Source organism: Apodemus sylvaticus, chromosome 10 (genome assembly GCF_947179515.1).
Source record: "Apodemus sylvaticus chromosome 10, mApoSyl1.1, whole genome shotgun sequence".
In the NCBI taxonomy this organism is placed as follows: domain Eukaryota; kingdom Metazoa; phylum Chordata; class Mammalia; order Rodentia; family Muridae; genus Apodemus; species Apodemus sylvaticus.
In genome coordinates this window covers 13,115,660-13,128,762 of record NC_067481.1, presented here as the reverse complement: position 1 = coordinate 13,128,762, position 13,103 = coordinate 13,115,660, and the positions used below count along the sequence as shown (strand labels likewise).

At 43.6% G+C, this 13,103-nt stretch overlaps 1 protein-coding gene across 2 annotated transcripts in view; it reads right to left on the bottom strand.

Annotated features, from left to right (window-relative positions):
* LOC127695355 (uncharacterized) overlaps positions 1-10,835 on the bottom strand; it is a 39,647-nt gene extending 28,812 nt beyond the window's left edge. For both annotated transcript variants that reach the window (XM_052197431.1, XM_052197432.1), the window contains exon 1: positions 10,768-10,835. In XM_052197431.1, the coding sequence (XP_052053391.1) occupies positions 10,768-10,835 (68 nt within the window). The remainder of the gene's footprint in view (positions 1-10,767) is intronic.
* Positions 10,836-13,103: the final 2,268 nt, after the last annotated feature.

Genomic DNA, 13,103 nt, shown 5'->3' with positions numbered 1-13,103 from the left:
CATGAAAAGTTGTTTAATGTAGACAGAGAAGAAATTGATGTCAGCTGATTCTTGAAGAAGATAGAGTTGGGAGTGGGTTAGCTGGTCATCATAGCTTTTTAGTTAAGTTTCTTACTGCTATGACCAAATACCTGACAAGAAGCAATCTTAGAAAGGAAGGGTTTATTCCTGGCTCGCAGTTTGAAAGCAGACAGTTCCTGACAGTGGGGAAGCCATGACAGTGGGAATGGGAGGCTGGCGGGTCACCCCGGTGGGAGGCACCAGTCCTCAGGAGACAAAAAGTGAACAGTAAGCAGGGCGTGACTATGTCACCTCCAGGCCCACACCAAAGACACACTTCCTCCAATGAGGTTCCTTCTAAAGGTCCCACCATCTTCTCAAACATCCCCCAGCTGCCACACAAGCATTTCAATTCATCAATTCTACTGGGGGACAGTTCATATTTAAATCAGAGCAATTTTGTGATTTGCGATGTTCCCCCAGACCCCGTGTATTGAAGATACCAAACTTGTGGCACTTCAGAGAAGTGGACATGTTTGTAAGCATGGCCTAGCGGGAGAAAGCGGGTACCTGAGGCCTGTGTGCCTTTGAAGGGTGTAGTCTGCCCCTGATCTTTCTGCTTCCTTCTCTTTCTGCCTTCTGATGAAGAAATGGGCAGCTTTGCCCTTCTCCCTGCTTCTCACAGTGACGACCTCACGGTGACACTGCTTCATCTCAGGCTCAGAGACAGTGGAGCTGGATGAATCCACGGAAACTGTGACCAGAAGTAAACCTTCCTCTCGTTAAAGTTGATTTCTTACGGTATTTTGTCACAGACAAGGAGCACTAACCTATGAAGTTGTTTCATTTTTGTGGACTGAAGATATTAGCCGTGGACATTTTCCTCCACATTAAATTGTTTGTGCGTCTTTTAGGATCTCCCGACATGGGCCTTCAGTGACTCCCAAGTGCCCACCATCTCACTCAGCAAAGGTTTTCCCGTCTTTCCTGATCCTAGTCTGCTCAGGCCTCCATCCTCTCTGTTACCCCCTCCCCAGTGATGTTTCAGGCTCCAGAGCCCCTGGTGACTTGGCCCAAGTTTCCCCCTCTGTCCAGAATACAGTGGTTTCCTTCCGTCTGCCCACTCCACTCCTGTCCTCATTCTCCTGGGAGCGTCTACGGTCACTTCTTTGTCTTCTCTGTCCATGACACCTCCGATTCCCACCTCCATGTGCAGACCCATCTTTCCCCTGGTCATCACTTGTGAGTAAATGCACTTTTGTAACAACAAGCCACACTTCAGTGTTCAGGCAGGTCACAAAACTGTTCTTTTATGTGATGACAGGTTCCATGAGGCCCTGGATTCTGCCTACTGTGAACACCGCATTTCTCTGTCATGTGATACCGTACCTGGCATGAGGTGGACAAACTCTATTTCATGGGAAGATGGGAGCATATTGGGTGAGGGTAGAGAGAAACAGATAAGTAATTCAAAATATTAACTACAGGAGAGGGATAGTTGAGCTGTCCCTCTGTGTGTGTGTGCATGTGTGTGTGCATGTGTGTGTGTGTGTGTGTGTGAGAGAGAGAGAGAGAGAAAGAGAGAGAGAGAGAGAGAGAGAGAGAGAGAGAAAGAGAGAGAGAGCTACAATTCTACATCTAGTATTTGGAATATACTAGGTAAGTTCTCTACCACTGAGCTATACTTCCCTTCCAACCCCCCTTTTTGGCACAGGGTCTCATGTGGCCTCAGATGACCTCATCCTTACTATGTAGCTGAGGATAGCCTTGAACTTCCAAGGTTGCCTCCTGAGTGCTAGGATTACATATATGTGCCACCACATTCACTTATGTGGTGCTAGGAACTAAACCCAGGATTTTGTGTGTTTGTGTGTTTATGTGTGTGTGTGTGTGTGTGTGCGCGTGTGCATGTGTGTGTGTGTGTGTGTGTGTGTGTGTGTGTATTAGGCAAGCATTCTATTAACAGAGCCACATTCCCAACCCCAATGCCAACCAGCCTTTTTGATTCTTATTTTCATTTTGATACAGGGTCTTGGTAACTTAGCAAGGCAATTGAACTTGGAATCATCTTCCTTTAGTCTCCTGAGTAGCTGAGATTACAGGCCTGCACCACCAGGCCTGGCTTGCACTGTGTTTTTTTGATCCACCCCAAACCCACAGTCACGACCAGAAAATCAAAGGAATGCATTTCTATCTGAGAAGATTGCATCTGGGATTAGTTAAGGGTGCCTTGGGATTGAGTCAGAGTATTTTAGCACTGGCTAAAGGTGTCCTGAGATTGAATCAGGCTGTTTTGGGATTGGTCAAGGGTGTTCTGGGATGGGGTCAGGCTAGCCTAGGATTAGTAAATAAATTTTTAGGGTTGAGTCAGGGTGTTCCATAATTGGGCCAAGGTTCAGAACTTTTCTTCGATAATATGAGGTTAGACCATCTGCAGGAATACTAAGTGAAAATGCTATCTACTGGCTTAATTGTTTTTCTGCCCAAACCAAAGAAACTAAGTCCGAACGCCATCATCCTAGATGTGGTCATTAGGATTGAGAAATAACAGACTCCTGGATGGCATGTCCTCCTCTCATCTGTCTTTAAACTACCCACACGGATACTAGACAGACAGCGGGACATTTTCCTCCAGCATCCAGATGTAAAAAGCCATACCATTTCTCTCTTGTGGGTTTGAACTTGGTTTCCGACGTTGCAGTTTCCAAAGCCTACATTCCCTTCTGTCGCATCTCTTGTTTCTCTCCAAAGACCCAACTTAAGCAATTCTGTATACACAGTGGCAGGAAGTTAGGGAATTTTTTTTTCTCCAAAGGAAAACAAAATTGTTAAGCTTAGGAAAACATCTGCACTGTGTCCACTCTCTGGATTCCCCAACATTTCTAGCAAGCTGCAGCACACGAACAAAGCCCGAGCATATTTTGGCACAATAAGGAAATCTATACTTCATAAATAAGTGATTATGTATTTCTCCAGGGACCTCCTCTGGAAGTGCTCCTCACACCTTGTGATTCTTGTTTACAAAGCTGTGGGGAGGCTTTGGCAAGTTACCTTATTAGGCACATATGCAAATATATCTGAACCCAGGCCTTGTCAAGAGGAATGGAGTCCTTCAGGGCCTGCTGGGGAGCTGGGATGCTCTTCCAGAGAACAGCTACCGACACCTACAAATTATTCTCATGAGATACTGATGAAAAAATAATAATGTTTTAAAGGCCCCAGAACCTAGTTACTAACAGGATGTGGCCAGATTTCTTCTCTCTGAAATTAAACATGTTTATTACCACCCACTCCATGTAAACAGAAAATATCTTTGGCAATTTTAACAATTTTTTAAAAATTATTATTGATATAAGTTGATGTGGCAGTAGCGGTATTTCTTTCTTTTCCCCCTAATAAATGCTTTATTGAAAGGGGAACATGTTGTTCACAGGCTATTTATTTTATGTATTTTTTTGGTACCTCTTCTGCCGCCCCCCCACAGCCCCCCCCCCCATCCCGCCCCAGGATCTATGCTACTTGTTAGAGGTATAGCAAGATCAAGTCAGTAAAGGAATCAGGTAGAAACTGTAGTTTATGGAAGGTGCCAGAAAGAAATACAGGAGATGCGGAGAGAGAAGCTGAAATCAGACGGTTGTAAAAGGCCCTTTGGCAACAGAATTTAGAGCAGAGACCCTGGGGTTCATGGCAGCCACCCAAATGGAGACTGGACTTCGCAAAGTGTGCACCGGAAAAACAAAGTCTTTGGAGCAGAGTTGAAGAGTCTCCGAGGACTAGAGAGAAACCACTGTGGTCAGAGTGGCTGAGATAGGAAGCAGCACGTCATGAGGCTAAAGACAAACTCGAGCCGGGCACAGGGCCTCATGGGTAATAACTATGATTTCAGATCGAAGTCTGAAAGCTATGGAAACCAAGAGAAAGAGCCATGGTGGAATTTGCATTTTATGAAAGTTAATCTGGCTGACCTTTGAGGAACAGATTGAAGAGGAAAAAGGTGAAAAAGGGAGGGAGGGGAGGAGGAGGTGGGGAGGATGTGGTAGAGCGGGCAGAACCAGTGTCACAAGAGATGGAGAAAGGATAAATAACGGTTCTGGAGGCAGGACTGATGAGACTCGCTGATGCATCGGATTGAGGAGATTGAGAGAGGCTAGTGGAATTCCTTACATATGTGTATATTTGTGAGTTTATTCTGGTACACACGTCTTTATGTATGCATGTACCATGTACCTATAGAAGCAGGAGGAGAGCCTCCTATGCCATACTCAGGAACTCCACCCACTCCCTTTCAGACATGGTCTCTCATTGGCTGGAAACTTGCCAGTTAAGCTAGACTGGCTGACTACGGAGTCCTAAGGATCCTCCTGCTTTGAATTCTCCAGTGTTGGGATTGCAGGCAAATGTCACTATGCCCAGCACTTTGGGATGGGGGGTTTTGCACTTTAGGGGAGGGGGTGTTCTGATGACCAGACTCAGGCCATTATGCTTCCAAGGGAAGCACTTGAACTGCCGAGCCACCATTGCTAGTGCTTGGAGACAAGTAGGGGTTCTTGGTGCTACTGGCAAATGGAGAACTCTTAAGGAGAATTTTCGTGGGAAGCTTGGGGATGAAGACACAGGAGCTCGTAAATTGAGGAAACCCGTTGCTTGTGTTCTGGAGAAACAAAACCTTTAGGCAACGCATCATTCAAATGCCATGTCTTGTCATTTATTGCTGTAACTCTCAACACTGTGCTAGAAATGTTCGAACAGGTCCCAGAGCTTGAGACACCTAGTCTGGGAGCATCGGAGGTGATTCAAGGATCGACAATACATTTAACAAATGGTGTAAGGGGTGGAAGTGTGCAATTGTATGTTTCTCTTTCTTGCAGCTTGCCTGGTCAGATTTTGTTATTGCTTTTGAACTAACCGGGCTCGAGGACGTGCAGGTACAGGGAGAGTGACAGCTGTGCTGGAAGGGATGGCCAGAGCATCTAGAGAGAACAGGGATGCTTCCAACAAGAAGAAAATGAGCCAGCAAGATGGCGGTGTGGAAAGGAGTTTGCTGCTGAGTCTGGGGGCCTCAACTTGATCCCTGGGAGCCATATGGTTGAAAGAGAGAACAGACTCTCTCTTCCTCTCTCTTCCTCTCTTCCTCTTTCCCTCTCCCCCTTTCTCTCTCCCCACTCACCAAATAATAAGTAATAAAAGGTAATAAATAAAAGGCAGAGAGTGCTTGATACTCGTAGATAGCACAACGTACTTATCACTGTTCTCGGTGTTTCAGGACACATAGCCCAGAGTTTTAAAATAACCTACTCTTTACAGTGAAATTCTCCTTTATAAACCAAGTATTTCACAAAAGGTGAAAGCCCAAAAGCCATCTGTGGCATAATTCATCAGAGCTGCCTTCCTATTAAATTTCCCCAGCCTGTTTGCTCTCTCGCCAGTCTGCCCACTTCCGAGGACACACTGTCCTGTGCTCATCTCTCCTTATCTCTGCTTCTGTTTGCTCTTCTGACAGGGTTCGTGGTACTTTTAGGAAGCATAATATTTGGATGGTCAGCTAGCAGGCGACAGAGCAGAATTCGTAATTTTGAGGGGGTACAGAGGGTAAGGCATCTGACCCAGAAGAATGGATCATTGCAGGGGCTTCTGACCAGCTCTCTGATTGGTACAATACACTTAGGTTTTGGAGTGTGAGAAAAGCCTTTGCTCAATGCTTAGCTCTGCTGTTCTCTGCTTTGTAACTTTAGGGTTGTGGCTTCCTGTCTTTGAACCCTGTGTTGTCATCAGCAAAGGGTCGATGGTTATAGATATGCAAATTGCAGGGAAGGGTAATCACTGTAACTCATGCAAAGCACTTAGCACACTATTTAATTCATGCTGGAGAGATGGCTCAGCTGTTAAGAGCACTGACTGCTCTTTCCAGATGTCCTGAGTTTAAATCCCAGCAACTACATGGTGGCTCACAACCATCTGTAAAGGGATCTGAAGACCGCTACATCATAATTACATTTAACAATAAATAAATCTTAAAAAAAAAACTTATAAAAAATTCATGCTGGGAAGCACCAAGCCTAGTCTATCCATCGTATTATAATAATTGAGCTTGCAAACATGGCTCCCAGTTTGACGGGAAATACATTCTGTGTTTGGAACCCTGGAAGGGCCATTGGTAGCCCTGATGTCACAAGTGGAGGGTGTTGAAGTGATGGGAGAGTCTCTCTACTGTAGTCAGCAATGGTTGTAAACTGGAAACTCCCGGCACGTTGTACTCATTTGGCTTTCAAATTCAATTAAAAATTTAAAATCAAACAATTAAGGGTGGATGGGCATGGATAAGTGGGTGTATCACAGGCATGGATGAAGCATGTTTGCAATTCCAGCACCCAGGAGAGTCGGAAGGGTGAGGCTCCTGAGTTGAAGCTTATCATGGGCTCCTTGGAGAACTGTTATCATGGGGACGGGGTAGGGAGATAACTTAGTTGGTAAAGTGCTTGCCTTGCAAGCCTGAGAGAACGTGGGTTTGATCCCTGAAGCTTATTGGTCAGCCACCCTATCCTGCCTTTCAAGTTCCAGGCTAGTGTTTTATAAATCAAGATGGATGGTACCTGAAAATTGATACTAGAGATTGCCCCATGGCCTCCAAAGGTACATGCACACATGAGGATGCAATTGTCATGCACACACATACACATACTGATAAAGAAAAACTTCAGTGGCTAAAAATGGGCCCTTTCCTATCCAATGTAGACTGTTAGAGCCAAGACGGACCCACTCAGCCATGACTTTGAAGGCCGTCATTCCCCATGTTTCTCTTCTTTCTCCAGCTCCAGGCCTGGCTCAATTTGGTTTCAGTCTTACACCTTTCAACTAGTGCATAGTCATATTCTTTTATCATCTCGACTCCTGAGCTTTTAAAGCGTCAGCCAGCCTATCTGTCACCTGGTGATGGAAATGTTGTTTATCACCAGAAGGATCTTATGAAGATAAAATAACCAACTTAAACAGATTTGCCAGGAAGGACAGAAACTAGCCACTTTTACCACCAGAAAGCCTTGCTAAGTAGTGGGCATCAAAGTGAATTTCCTAATAACAGATTTATCATGAGTTCTTGGAGAAGTGGGGAGAAGGATATATATCCCCTTGGAGGAAGTGGCTCACTCACTCTGGCTTCAGTCTTGGCAACACAGAGGGAAGACTGATGACATGATGAGTTTGGAAGTAGTTTTGGAAAGATTTCCCAGTGGTTCAGTGGGGTAAGACAATGAGGAATTAAGAGTTTCCTGGGGCTGCAGATATGGTGTAGTCACCATGAGGCATGAGGGTCTGAATTTGGATCATCCTTGTAACCCTACAGATGGAGACAAGTGGATCCCCAGAGCTCACTGGAAAACCCACCCTCAGGGGATTTAGTACAGGGTTCCATGAGAAACTCCATTTCATAAAATAAGGTGGAGGATTAAAATACAAGAGGAGACATCTGACATTGGCTTCTGGCCTCCACATGCACTTAAGTGTGCATGCATCTCCCTGCAGGTTGACACAGAAGTAGCATTGTACATGTGTATACACCACAACCACAACTCATACATACACCAAGTGCACAGATTCTCTGAAGTTTCACAATAGTGGCTAAGTACATGGAGATGCTGTTTGCTGAGATCTGGAGGGTCTAGTGCATGGTCTAAACTCCAGATAAGTCTCTCACATTCAAGAATTCTGCAAGAATAGGTACATATGGCCGTGGAAAGGCTTCAGAGGGAAGACCGCATAGGACATTCATACACATGAGCAGACCTATTTTCCATGCCCTTATCACCTAAACAACGCAGCATAGCAGTAATTTTGTGTTGTATCAGGATGACAGTGTGCAGAGGTGGCATGCAAATGCTATACCAAGTGTTTCCCTCTGTTTTAAAATAGATTCTTTGATGATTTCATGTGTTCACGATATGCTTTCTTCATATCAATTTCCCTATTCCCCCGCCAGCTCAATGCAGATGTCCTACCTCACTCATTTCCCAATTTCATGACTGCTCTTCACGGTCCACTGAGTCCAATCTGCACTGTCCCTGTGTGCATGGGTGTTGGTCCAGCCACAGGAGCATGGGCCACCCAACAAAGAGACCAGTTCCCTGAAGAAAACTGATTCTCCCTCTCTTCGCCGCCTTCAGCTGCCAAAGCTTCTCAGCTAGGGCTGGGACTTCATGAGCCCCACTCCCACCGGTAGCCATGGCTGCTGTAGGCTGATGATTACAATGGCTCTAAGGTGTCCAGAAGACATGGCTTCTCAGGTTCCTCCCTAATCTCTGACTCTTACTACCTTTCTGTTGACTCCCATGCCCTATTCTCCTATGCATGAGCTACATGTGGAGAGTGCCTATTATAGATAAGTTATTTGTGTAGACTGATCATTTCATAGTTATTCATCCTCTGCCCTCTGACCTGTTGCTTGGCTTCTATATTGATTGCTATACTCTGTGAAAATGAAACGCTTACGTCATTATATATATCTTGAGCATCTATGCATGAACCCAGCTCCCAGAGACAATTGCCCATTCATAGATGAACACTGCCTTGTCTCTAGCATCCAGCTAAGTTGGGCCATGGGCTATTCCAGTGGGATCTCAAATGATGCTAAAATGGGCAATGATGCTAGTGTTTATATCCTAACTAGTGGAGATGGCTTGGAGTCCTTAGGACTTTAACTGAAGCTTATCATTCCTCTTTGTATACTCTCTGCTGAGTTTGATGCCTATTCCTTGAGTTCAGCAGGCCTTGGGCCTTGGGTTGCTAACAATTACCTAGTCAATTGTTTTGGGTTTTTTTGCAATATTCCTATATTTCTATGGTAGCTTGCTTTGATTTACCTTAGCTTAATTTCTCTCCCGCATTTCCCTTTCCTTCTCTTTTCCTTTCCATATCTTTTCTCCCTTCCTTTCCCATTCCTCTTTTTTTCATAGCCCTGTCTGTCTTTGAACCTATGATCTCATCTACCCCAGCTTCCCAAGTACTGGGATTATAAATGGATTATAGCAGTGCTCCATTACACCAGGCATGAATTATCCTATTTTGAGTAAATCAAAAGTGGTGATGTGTCCAAAGGCACTGGAAAAATTAGGATGCTAAAGTAGGAATTGAAAAAAAAAAGAATCAAGTTTAATGTTCTAAATCTCAAGATGGTATTTTGAGTCCACAGCAAGATATTATTTCAGAAATAAGCCTCTATGGAGAAAGAACATAGTTTTCCAAACATCTAAAGTATTTTTTAAAGTATAAGGAGTCAAGCTAGATCCTGTAGAATCAATGTTACTGTATAGAGAAAGCAGAAAATATGACTGATAGAAATTTTTAGTAGAGAGGAAGAAGTGGAAAATATTAGCAAGGGAGGAGGGAGGAGGGAAGAGAGGAGGGAGGGAACAGAGACTCTGAGATAGTACAACTGGTCATTGAAAAATGAGTACGAACTTCCTCCCTTCATCCCTCTTAAGCAAACTTAGGGCAGAGATTGATGATACATTAAAAACTCAGGAACCTCCAAGATGGCGTGAGGAAGAGTCATCCTTCCTAGCATCTCCACTGTGTCTACCATGGCTGAGAAGGGTTCCTCATGGTCTGGATCTTCTTCTATCTCCATTAGAGGTCACCCATGTACTGAGGACAACAGTAATGCCACAGGCTTGGGACCAGGGCAAGGAAGCAAGAGGTATATAGAGAGCAAGGGTGTGAGTGACATGAGGCCTTGGGCTTCAGCAGCAGATGACAGCATGACACTCCACAAAGAACAACAGGATCAGCTAAACTCCAGCAAACACTAGTCGGATGCTTAGGGACAAAGGCAAACTTTAGCCAGAGACACCAAAGGCTCCAAGGGCCCTTGTGACAGGACATTTCTACCTTCTTCTTCACCTGGTAGAGTAGGGGAGCTTGCAGTCTTTTCTCCGTGACTGGATGTGCCTACCCACAATTGCTCTTCCTCCTTCTCCGCTAAGCAGTGCTTTCTAGTTCCTTTCCCTATCTTCTTGAAGTTCCTTTAGTTGTTTTTTCCTCTGTCTGTGTTTAGAAAAGAGAAATGGGCAAAGGGACTTCTGAGAGGGAAAGTTTCATTCTTTGAATTTAGTAGCTATTTTCTCAATGAGGTTTGAGTTTTTTGTAAGTGACCTATTATGATGTAATAGGGGCATCATAATTAAACCTCTATTGACAATTTCCAATCTTCTCCATCATTAGAATAGATGGAGGCACCAGAGGAAGAGAGCAATGACTTTATAAAGAAAGAATGAGCCAGGTATTATGGCACATGCCTTTAATCCCAGTGTTTATGAGGCAGAAGCAGGGGAATCTCTGCTAGTTCTAGGCCTGTCTGTTGTACATTGTGAATTCTAGCCGAGATGAAACTACATAAAGAGACCCTGTCTAAAACACAATTATGATGAATTTCATCTTCTTAGGAAAATGTATGAGTGTTTTGTGTAAGTTTAAATTCTATTTTTGAATTCTCTCACAAGGCTGATCCTTACCTGGACCTTCATTTTGACCCATGGAGTCAATATAATAGGTGAGGCAGATAGCTTTTGTTGAACTTTCAATACAATGGCATGAAAGGAAATTAATACAAGGAGGCAAGTATCTATCTACAAAACAAAAGCATCCTTTTGATGTGTCCTCTCTGTGTTGAAAGTACTGGTTGGCTGGCTGACCAAACTCCTGCCTCAGGAAGTCTGTGGCACACATCCTTTGCTCACACCTGTTGGCTCAAAGCAAAAAAGAGAGAAGAGCAGTTACCTGATGCTGTCATGTGGCGTCAAGCTCTGGCTCATTTGGGTGCTCTTCCAATTATTGAAATGGGACATTCTTGAGATGGTGTCCAGACTCAACAGTGTTGGCAGGGGTCTTGCTATTTCCTTCCTTCTTAGCCGTTGCCTTTATACAAAACCCCAGGATTTGTGGAGATTGCTCTCCATCCTTTCTCTGGCATCCTAGATCCTGACTCTGAGGCTCTGGACTCCCTTTGGAATGTTAACATTGTGATGTGATGGAAAGGGTACTGGCAATGTCATTCCTAGGGTTCCGCAGAACGGGCACTAGAGGACAGATGTCAGTGACTTCTGCACGTTCCCCCTTGCCGTGTTCTATATAGCCCATGACATTTCAGAGACATGTTTCTCTTGGCCCACTGAGGAGTGGGCGTGGCCAAAACACACAAACCTGGTTTTGTTCTCATTCTTCTGATTCGGAAGCATCTGAAGTTTTAAAGATGGTTTCTTTAGCTTAGAACTCTGGCCACCTCAGAGAGGAGGGAAGGTCCAGTGGCAGCAGCAGCAACTATTGGAGTTAATGTGCAACTTTGGTTGCAGAAACCACTCCCTAGCTTTCACTGTGCCACCAGAGGTGACCACATGAATCAAATCAAATGTGCTTTGTTCGTAATTTCCATCAGGCTTTCCTTTCTTATCATAAAGAATTGTGTCTCTTCCTCTCCCTCCTCTCCCTTCCCCTCCTTTCCCCTCTTCTATCAACTCCCTCTCTCTTAAAAGGCCATGCCTCTTTCTTCTTCTTCTTCTTCTTCTTCTTCTTCTTCTTCTTCTTCTTCTTCTTCTTCTTCTTCTTCTTCTTCTTCTTCTTCTTCTTCTTCTTCTTCTTCTTCTTCCTCTTCCTCTTCCTCTTCCTCTTCTTCCTTCTCTTCCTCTTTCTCCTCCTCTGCTTCCTTCACTTCCTCTTCCTCCTCCTCCTTCTTCTCCTTTTCCTTCTTTTCCTTCTTCTCTCTCTCGAATTCATTTCCTATCTTGATACATATTATGATCAGAGATTATAATCTATGTGGCTTTAAATACATTTATTGGAACATCCTTTATAGCCTGGAATGTGCACAGTCTTTGAAAATATTTCCTGGACAATGGGAAAGAATGTAGATTATCGTAAGAGTAGACAGAAGGTTCTACAGATGTGGACACAGTCAAGTTAACTTCTACCACCATTATTAATCTTTTGATGACTTACTCAATTTGCAATAGTTTGATATTAACATCATACTTAAAGACATTCACAGTTTTATACTTTCGTTTTTGTTTTTGTTTTTTTTATTTCAACACATTGCTGTTTAATAGACAAAAAGCAAACACAGACACAGAGTCAAACTCTGCCCTGGCTATGTTTCAAACCAATGTTTTACGCCTACGCTATTGATGTTTCTTGGCTTAGATTTGTTAGTTTTCTGATATACTATGCAATAGCTTTCCAACTCACTAAATAATGTTACAGTCTGAAATTTATTTAACCTGAACTTCTATGATTAAAGTGTCTTAATTTTTATTAATATTTTAAAAATATAATTTATGTTTCTTTGTTCTGATTTTTTTTTTTTTTTGGATTGATGTCTTGCTTTTCTGGGGTTTTTTGTTTTGGGTTTTTTGTGCTTTGCATCATTTCTTTATTCCCATCTATCTTTACAGTAAGCCAATTCTCTTTAGTGTGTTTCCTCTCTTACACTATTCTTTTAGAAGTTATTCTATTTAATAAGCATTTCAATGGGTAGTTTATTTTAACATGCTAAACAAGCACCCTGCCACCTAATCTCCATCTTGGCTCTTTCCTCAGGTTTATTAGGAGCCTAAGTTTTCAGCATTTTATTGCTAAGGAAGTACTTCGTTTAAATCAATGTCTACTCAGTTTAATTTCTTCCCCTCAAGCCGTTACCATTGCTTGTTATAACAATTGTCATAATTTGTTTTAATCATTCTGACACAAACCTAGACACACCCGGAAAAATGGAATTTTAGTTGAGGAGTTGCCTCCACCAGATTTGTCTATGGTCGTGTCTGTGGGTATCGGTTTCTTGATTGCTGATTGATGCAGAAGGGCCCAGCCCACTGTGGGCGATGCCATTCCTAGGCAGGTGGACCTAGGATGTGTAAGTAAGGTAGCTGAGGAAGCCGAAGGAAGCAGTCTAGTGAGCAGTAATCCTCTGTGGTTTCTGCTTCAAGATCCTGCCTTAAGCTCTTGCCCTGGCTTGCCTCTTGTCTGGATGATAGACTGTAACTTGTAAGATGTAATAAACCCTTTCCTCCTCAAGTTGCTTTTGGTCATGGTGTTTATCATAGCAACAGAAAACAAACCAGAAC